Raw genomic sequence first — 9,019 nt, 5'->3', positions numbered from 1 at the left:
GTCAACGTAAGTCAACGTCCGAGATCTCCCCGAGATTATTCCGAGATGCCGAGATCTCCCTAAAAAAGTCCAAACGAGATCTCCCCGATATCCGAATTCTCCAACCTTTCTCATCGTTCAAAGACGTGACTTTATTTGGTCAGAATGAATTCAAGGATGTAGTTAATATTTGTGATGGTTAATATATCTTGATTCTATTTGGTCAAGATGAATACAACAGAGTTTATTTTTCTTTTTTTGCATTAAAATAAGAAATTAGTTGATTTGGATTCTGATTGTTTGCTATTTGGTTAAGATGAATACAAACTGGGTTTCTTGTTTGCTTGCCTTTAGTTTGAATTTAAAATTTAGATTTGGATTTGATTTTAATTTGGGTGTCAATTGTCTTGAATACAACTGGGTTACACGGAGTGATGTACGAAGTTGAGTACAACTCGATTTCTTATTTGCTTTCTTTTAGTTAATTTGGGTTTCTTGTTCACCACAGGGATTATCCTTGCAACGTCTTACAAATCATAGGGACTATTCGTGCTAAAGTTAACTGGATGGTATTAACGTCCAGTTAATTCTGGGACCATCCATATACTATTTTTAAAATTTGGGACCAACAGTGAATGATTTAAACTTTAGGTCCCAATATGATTTTTAGTGCAAACTTTGCGGACCAAACATGAATTTTTTTTCTATATTTTTCGAATTTGTAGTTTTATAAAGATAAACAAGCACTAAAAATAAAATTTAAATATAATTAGTACTGAAAAAATATTCAGGACCCCATTTAGATCTGATCCTGGAATCGCCCCTGCTTTTAGCTCGATTCATCGCTTTGATGTGTAATGTCCTTTTTTATTTAATTTCTTGTTTTTTGCCAAAAAAAAAAATGTAACAGGCCAGGATTATAACAAAAGTGAGTGGAAAGGGTTAGAGAATATGGTCAAGTAAAATTTGGTGACTAACCCATACCATGTTGTTTCAATCACTATAAAATAAGTTAAGGCTTTTTTTTTTTAGAAAACTGCTGAAGCGTCTCGAAAGCTCTGAATTGAAAATATTTAGACGAGGTTGGTTTTATGGACCAACACCACAAAACACATAATCGCAAATTTAATTAACTTATTAAAGATAATAAAAATAAATAATAAATAATAAAAAAAATTATAATCATCATATCCATATCTAGAGGCGATTGCATGTAGCGGTTACTGGGTCGACCATCTCCAACGACCGAAATTTATAATATATTTATATGTTAAATTTTAACGTTTTGGTTTTGTTTTTCGAACTTTTCAATTTTTAACATTTCGCACCTTCTGAAAAAATCGCTACAAATCATATCATTAATATTCAGAAATGACGAGTATTTTTTATTTAAGTGTACAATGTCTAAACAGGTTATTCTATGATAATTGTTTCCGAATATTTCTCTAGCCATCACACGACGTGTTGCTATCAATCACTAGATTGTTTGCATTGCTATCTTGTACGAAGAATTAAGTGGTTATAACGGATAAAGGATAACCATTAAAGCAAAAAGGTGGATGACCACCGTATATTTGTTTTATACAATGTTTCTTTCCTTCTTCTCAACATCTTTCACCTCACCAAAGATCACAAAAGCTGATACTTATAAAAATCTAGCAGATTTAAGTCCAACAAAATCATAAATATATATATGTATCGTCATATCGCATACCTATCAATTCAAGAAGCTATGATAACTTACTTTCGTCCAAAAATTACCATGGAAGCCATCAAACAAGGTGATTGTATATGTTAGGCTAGTGAACATGATGATATTGAAATGTGAATGGAATATATTGACAAGAAAAACCCATTAAAATCCAGCTCATATCCAGAACCAATTCTTTTACAATATACACAACTTTAAAGGACCCCAAATATAACCTCATAAATTGTTGGTATTCAAGATTCAAGATTATGATAAGTTTGTGTGGCGTTGCTTGTACCAAATTAAGAGTACTCCCAAGAAAACTCAACAATGAGTTGACATCCACTACAACAAAGAACATAGCATCTTTGATAAATCAAAGGACATGCCAATTATAAACATACAAAAACTCATTCACTAGTCACTACCATCTAAATTGGTCAAGCATACCAACAATGAATCCACTTCAAGGGTATATTAGTCTTTTAATTCAGATAAACCCCATCACAAATTCAAGGTTATGTAAGAAACAAATACGGAGTACTACTATTGTTACATGAGTTATGAGTCGATCTAAAATTATAATAACTACAAGCTATGTATAAGTTTAGCCTCAAGGCATTGATGGTGATGACCTGATTTCCCTTAAGGGAGGTCAGGGGTTCGATCCCCATGAGCTAATATTTCCATTTAGGTTATCTTCCCATTTCAGGGACTCAGATGTTGTGGATGTCTTGCGTTCGAGCCTCACCTGAGGAAATTTCACCACATGCGATGCCCGTATGGATACAGTTAGCGTTTCCTTTTGAGGGGCGGTAAGACTGTGATGTTCGTCCATGAAGATGATCGGGTAGGTGGGTTCCAACATCGCATTCGGACCCCGTCAGTGACTCTTAACCGTTGTTCAAAACAAAAGCCAAGTAAAAGTTAGATTAATGCAAACATAGGGTCGTTGCATTCATTCATCAAATGTATATATAACGCTAATGGCCTAATGTGATCTTTTCAGTAAAATAAAGAGAAAAGTCCTCAAGAACCACCAATCTTTGTACGAAGTTAAAAAGAATTTTAAAAAAGGTCAAAAGTCAACGCCCCCAGATGGAAAAGTAACTTATCCCATGAAACTAATCTTGTCTTCAAATCTATCCTGTACTCATAAACAATTGTAAGTACTCCGTATTTGTTACCTACAACAGTAGTATTAATCACTTCCGCTACCACATCGCCCATCTGACAAAATAAGTAGAAGTGATGTTAGCGACAGCAAGGATTATAAAATATAGAGGTAGCAATTCTGACCCATTTACTAATAAATGGGTCAATTTAAGTAATGTTTTATCTCTAACGGGTCAAATGGGTCACATGAAAATATTCAAATAAAAAAGAATGGGGAAAAAGTGTATTTGTAATGTATTCAAATTTATGTGAAAATAAGATTTAAGTTTAAAAAGGCAGCTTCGTAATAATATTTATCATGCTAACTATTTAGGTAGATTGTCTCGGGTCAACCCAACCTGGCCCAATTCAATCCACACGAAAGCTACACATTCTGACCTGACCCGGCCATTTTGCCACGTCTAGAGATGTAGGGAAGAAATGTCTTACTCCTGGATGGTAATTTCCCTTCCATGCGTCTCTCTTTTGTCATCACTTTCAAGACGAACATTCATATATCCGTTTAGCAATTTCTAAATTAGGCAGTGTCGCAGAACTCGAAATTACTCGGCAAGGACTCAGTTTTTGTAACCCGGGGAGTACTCGGCGAGGACTCGGTCAAACTTGGTAAAACTCGGCCAAAACTCATGATTACTCAGAAATTCTGTCAAAACTCGGAAAATCATTCAATATTTGGTCAAAACTCGGTCAAAACCGGTCAAAGTCAATTTTTGCTCCAGAGTACTCCAAGTTGCCGAGTACTCCCTAAAAAGTCCTGACCAAGTACTCCCCGAGTATTTGCTACCTTGAAATCAGGAAAGTATAAGACGTTGGAGTACACCAACCGTTCTGAAAGCATGGCAGATCATTCTTCCACAAGTTCCTCCACTAAATCCGGTTCATAATATCATTCTTCATCAGACTGGGATGGTGCCTCGGTACTCCTCTTTTTAAACATGGCCTTCAATACCAGTATTCTTTGAAGGTGGTATATCAACCACAATACAGGTTGTATCATCTCGCAGTCCTTTTACTTGTACAGCTTCCTGCAAGTGAAAATTGTAGGAATAAAACTAGTTGTTCAAACGAGGCTAGTGAACATATATGACAGAATACGTTGACCCGCACTTTAACAATATGTGTCACATCTGCTTCTGGTGCCAGACCACGAGAACGAGCCTCCAAGCAGCAAACGATAGCTGCTAGTCTCACATTAAAAATTCATTAGATATCTAAGCATGTTTACATCTGAATAACCAACCTTATTGTCATATGAATAACTAACTTTCACTTGGTTTACATAAGGGACAGGAACAATGAACTCCCCAACATCTCGATCACCAATAGATCGTGAAATGCATAAGCCCCCGGGCCAATCTAGCAAACACGTGAGAACCAAGTGAAAATCCGCTTTCCATACATGCACAACATTCTAAGAACAGAAAATCAGAAAAGGGAAATTCAGAAAATGAGAATTAAAGATGTATAAAGCAGTTTCAACTATAGAACATAACTCATAAGCCCCACATAGACATACATGCAGAGTAGTTTTGATTCTTCTACAATGTACTTCCAAATCAATCAGATATATAACATACCATAAAAATTAGGGCAAATTTTAATACAGTTAATATCAGCTTAAATAAAAGAAGTTATCAAACAGAGTAGGGGAAACATAGAATATATCTGTATCGCCGCCAGTATTTAGCCGACCAACCTCGCCACCACTTGCAGTGACACGCTCCCTCCTGTCAGACAGACAAGAGAGGTTAAATAAAAAGTTTTATATGAAAAAAATTGTTCCGTTAAAATTCACAAAGGGAATGCATCTAACAATGACTTACTCTTGTTCATTGGTGTCAAGTCTATGGTCAGCAGATAGATAATACATTGCCCCATTGGCGGATTCAAGTATACACCGGGAATCCCCAACTGATGCAACTGTCACTATTGATCCCTCGGTGATTACAAAGGTGACAGTTGTCCCTGACGTGTGGCTACAATTGTAGTAATATGTTATACATATGCATAATGCATATTAGAAAACACACAATCAATGCACGCACAAACATAATACACTGTATAAACAAATCTACAAGCAGAAGGACCTTAGAGATGAAAATGAAAAAAATGGCCATATGCTACGATTATGACTGTATCCAGTAATATATATGGACTAATGTATGTTATATTTCAAAGATGTGATAATGCATCAAGTATCAACGACAACCATGAGTCACTTATGGAATGCTGCCAGGCATAGAGTTACAGTTCTCACATTTTTTAGTATAATTTATAAACAATTATTGAACTGTCAAAAGAATCAAGTTTGTTTTCATGGCCTGAATACTGTATTCCTTTTACAAGTGAGTAATATTTAATTTTCAGTATGACTAATCTGCGCTTCTTAAGCATGCTAATTTTTGGATGAGTCATTTATTACTTTTGTCAGGACAAGATTCTTAAAAACATAATGATCCACAAAACACATTCTCATATTACTTTACAAAACAAAGAAAAAACCTGCTTTGAAACTGAAGACAAGAAGAGTGTGTATGAGTGGAAGGGTAAAAGTAAAAAGGTAACAAGGATGGGAAGATGTTTAGATAGTCCATTATGGGTGACATCAAAAGGTTCGATATCGCATCTTGACAACTCAGTATAGTTGAGAACTTGATGTGGTACACAGAATTAATCCCAAATAAAGCGATATCTTAAAGGTTATGCCTTCATCCTATTGTGTTGCATCATCAAGATAGTGAACAGATATGTGAAAAGTATTTTTGCTGCTAGTCGGTTGCAGTACATTCCATGCATATTAAAACCATGAATTTATCAGAGACTTAGAAAATAATATAGAAAATCAGAAACTCAAAAACGCTACATAGTAACTAACTACCACCATTAGCCATGAAGTGGAAACGTGTGTAATGTTCCCTTGTAAAGAATTGAGATGAGTAGGTATTTATAAGGTAAGCTTATTTCCCATGCAGATCACTGATAACATCATACTAATTTAAGACATTCCGTGTACCAATTAATACAAGTGATTACATTACTATTACTATTACTATTACTAATTACTATTACTATTACTATTACTAATATAACTAATAGCCAAACTTTGTCTTATTAGTTATGAATAGTACTATTTAATATTTCATTTTTCCACACACCCAACCCCCTAACTTTCATTAAAATACAAATCGAACCCCCCCATTTTATACCTATATTCTAAAATATTATTTATCCCATCACTAACACTAAAAATATTGAATAATAACACTCACCACGCTACTACTGTGCTACTTTTTTTTTTGTCTCAAACGATAAAAAAACAACTTTCATAAAAGGAACAACCTTCAATGCTACCAAAAGATGTCGAAAAATATTCTTTTTTACAAAATAGATCAACTAACTTTTTTTTTTTAAAAAAAACCCGAACGCTAAAAGAAGCAACTTTCACAAAGGAACAACCCTTCAATGTTAGATGTCGAAATTTTTTTTTTTTTTTTTTACAAAATAGATCAACACTTTTTTTTTTTTTTACAAAATAGATAACACTTTTTTTTTTTTTACTCGCATTCAAAACGGAGCACCCGGCGCGAAGCGAGGGCTCCACAACTAGTTCTAAGCTAAAGTCCCAATACTAGCAAAACGATTATATGCTAAGCCTACGTCATTATACTTCAAGCCTGATATAAAAGTAGATATTACCACAAACGATGTAGTCACGTACATCCAGAACATGTAATTTTCGAAAGATTTACGAAAGATACTTGTGTATACCTTTCTGTTGAAAATCTTTATCCGTTTTGTCAAAACCGGCAACCAACGCCCTAGGTAACGCTGCCACTCATTCCTCACGAGTCACGATTAAGATCAGGTGGAATAACACACAATGCTTTATCCAATAAAACCAACATTAAGTAAGGGACTACACAAACAATGATAACTCATCATATCATTAATCATTAATCATTAATCTAATGAATGTTAAAGTAATTCCATAATATTACCCCAAACACAGAATAAGTAGCTCACTCTTATTAACGGACATATTCAATCTTCGATAGCGTAACACGTTTCGACTTTTGACCTAAAATCTCTATACATACAGATGCTAACTAATACATACATGTAACTATAAATACGATCAAAAAAAAGTAGATGTATATAAAAATAATTATAAAACGAAATACTCACATAGATTCGAACATATTGATTAATTCGTTGATACAGACGGAAAAAAAGGTATGATTTGATTCCATATAAAATAATCAATTTCCGCGCGAGGGAAGAGGGAAGGGGTTTGTGTTTGTTGAAAAGGGGATTAGTCGGTGGTGGCCGGTAATTCTGGAAATTAATTGGATTGATTTTTTATGAATTTAAATAATATATTTTAAAATTATACGTATAAATATAGAATAGAGTTATATCCATAAATATGAAGTTTAACATTCCTCTATTGTATAAAATCTTACATTTTTGAAAAAACTCTAAAATTCTGATTTAAATTCACATTAAAAGTTGACTTTTTTTACCTTAACCGACTCCGATCAATAAATCCAGTTTCTACTTATTAATCGACGTTAACTGATTAATTAAACGGACTATTCTCAAAAATAAGTAATCGGGGATTAATCGAGAGTAATTGTAGTTTTTACAATGGTGGTGATAGGTGTGACTTTGATTCTAATTTTTAATTTTTTATTTTGATGTTGCTTTTGTAAAAGTTTATTACTGCATTTTTTTGGTAAAATAACTGAAATTGTAAAAATAAAGAGTCAAATAAAAAAATGAAGAGATTTTTTTTACAAATTTTTTTTTTAATAGCTTTGGTATCTAGTTTTTTTTTTTTTTTTTCCTTTTTTTTTTTTTTTGTCTAAAAGCTTCTAGTATTTTACCTCCATTTTTAAGCCCTCCTATAAAACGAAACTTCTTTTTTTTTTTTTTTAACTTATATTAACATCTAATTTTTTAAGATAAATATAAATATAAATAAATAAATAAATAACTCACTTAAAGACATGTTTCGTATATCGATCTTACCACCAATTCTTTCCTTGTTATATTTATTTATTTCTTTTTTCTACTTTTTGCTTTCCATTTTATCCTTGATTCATGCAAACTCATGCATTTTTTGTGTAAAGATGAACCGTCTAACTTGATTAGGTTCCAAACAATGAGGAAAAAAATCTCAAAACTCTTTACTTTGCAGTGTTTGAAAATCATTGTTATAATTAATAAAAGTTGTTTATTAAAGTACTGTTCGATCCTTAAGCAATCTTACAAAAAAGGAAATGTACCCAATCCTTAGACAAAGCAACTTTATTAGCGAAAAATGAGAAAGCTGAAACGACATGCAACTTTATTAGCAAAAATATAATTCATGCAACAAATAAGAAAAAAGTTGTTTTATATATTTTTTGATAGTTAGTGTGTCATTCCTATTCAGACTTTCGCGATTTCATCATTTGGACCGCCTGCGAGAGATTATATACATATTATATTAGGTTACGTCCAAGTCCAATTGTGAGTTTGGGTCGGCTAGGATTTTTGAACATTTTAGGTTTGTGATATCTATATAAACATATCGATAGATCATTATAACTCACACTGAGTTCATTTTTCAACATATTTAGTTGCTCTAAGCTCAACCGTGAGCTTAGTGTCCATTAGTGTTAATTATAACATAAGTGAGCTTAGGGTCCGCTTAATTATAAATATACTCACGAAGTTCTCACGGTTCAAAAATCAAAACTGGGCATTGTTTATCTTTTAGCTACTTAACAAACTAACAAGAAAAATTATTATTGTTGCAAATCTAACACTTTTACACAAAGATCTTATATGATTACATATAAGTTATGAGTTATCACATGACCGACCTTAAGGATCGCATTTAGGATCTCCACTAACAATGAAGCTTCCATATAAGGGGTAAAATTTAAAAATCTCCGCAGGTTAATATCATGATACGATTATAAAAGCGACCCGCTACTCGCATAGTTATAAATTCTATGAGCAAATATTATAACCCTTTATAGACACAAATACTCACCCGCAACGGCTCTAGACTACTCGCAAAGCGAGTAGTTACTTTGAGATTAGTTGGCTCACAACTAAGTATAACGACCCGCCAAAATCGCTATTGACGCGGTACGTTATCTACGGTCCCACAGTGAGGTTTCG

The 9,019-nt window shown here is 33.3% G+C and overlaps 1 protein-coding gene across 5 annotated transcripts; it reads right to left on the bottom strand.

Annotated features, from left to right (window-relative positions):
* Positions 1–1,957: 1,957 nt before the first annotated feature.
* LOC139857262 (probable protein phosphatase 2C 12) lies at positions 1,958–7,173 on the bottom strand. 5 transcript variants are annotated; one of them, XM_071845997.1, is made up of 5 exons: positions 7,031–7,173; positions 4,669–4,821; positions 3,953–4,572; positions 3,224–3,870; positions 1,958–2,899 (listed from the first exon to the last, which is right to left on the bottom strand). In XM_071845997.1, exons 1-3 carry the CDS (start codon positions 7,093–7,095, stop codon positions 4,458–4,460), a joined length of 333 nt encoding a protein of 110 aa, XP_071702098.1. In that variant the 5' UTR covers positions 7,096–7,173; the 3' UTR covers positions 1,958–2,899; positions 3,224–3,870; positions 3,953–4,457. The 5 variants fall into 5 exon arrangements, with proteins under 5 accessions (XP_071702098.1, XP_071702097.1, XP_071702100.1 ...); XM_071845996.1 differs by having other exon boundaries at positions 3,275–3,870; XM_071845999.1 differs by having other exon boundaries at positions 3,670–3,870.
* Between the last annotated feature and the right edge of the window lie 1,846 nt (positions 7,174–9,019).

The sequence above is a fragment of the Rutidosis leptorrhynchoides genome, chromosome 7 (genome assembly GCF_046630445.1).
Source record: "Rutidosis leptorrhynchoides isolate AG116_Rl617_1_P2 chromosome 7, CSIRO_AGI_Rlap_v1, whole genome shotgun sequence".
NCBI classification, from domain to species: Eukaryota; Viridiplantae; Streptophyta; class Magnoliopsida; order Asterales; family Asteraceae; genus Rutidosis; species Rutidosis leptorrhynchoides.
The sequence above is the reverse complement of the archived record's forward strand: the minus strand, read 5'-3'. Positions and strand labels throughout refer to the sequence as shown.

Excerpts from the sequence above, each read along its gene's own strand:
- LOC139857262 (XM_071845995.1), bottom strand. The coding sequence starts at position 7,095 with ATGGAATCAAATCATACCTTTTTTTCCGTCTGTATCAACGAATTAATC. Across the intron at positions 4,822-7,030 it reads ATCAATATGTTCGAATCTAT|CCACACGTCAGGGACAACTG; the intron begins GTGAGTATTTCG and ends CTACAATTGTAG. Across the intron at positions 4,573-4,668 it reads CTTGACACCAATGAACAAGA|GAGGGAGCGTGTCACTGCAA; the intron begins GTAAGTCATTGT and ends TCTGTCTGACAG.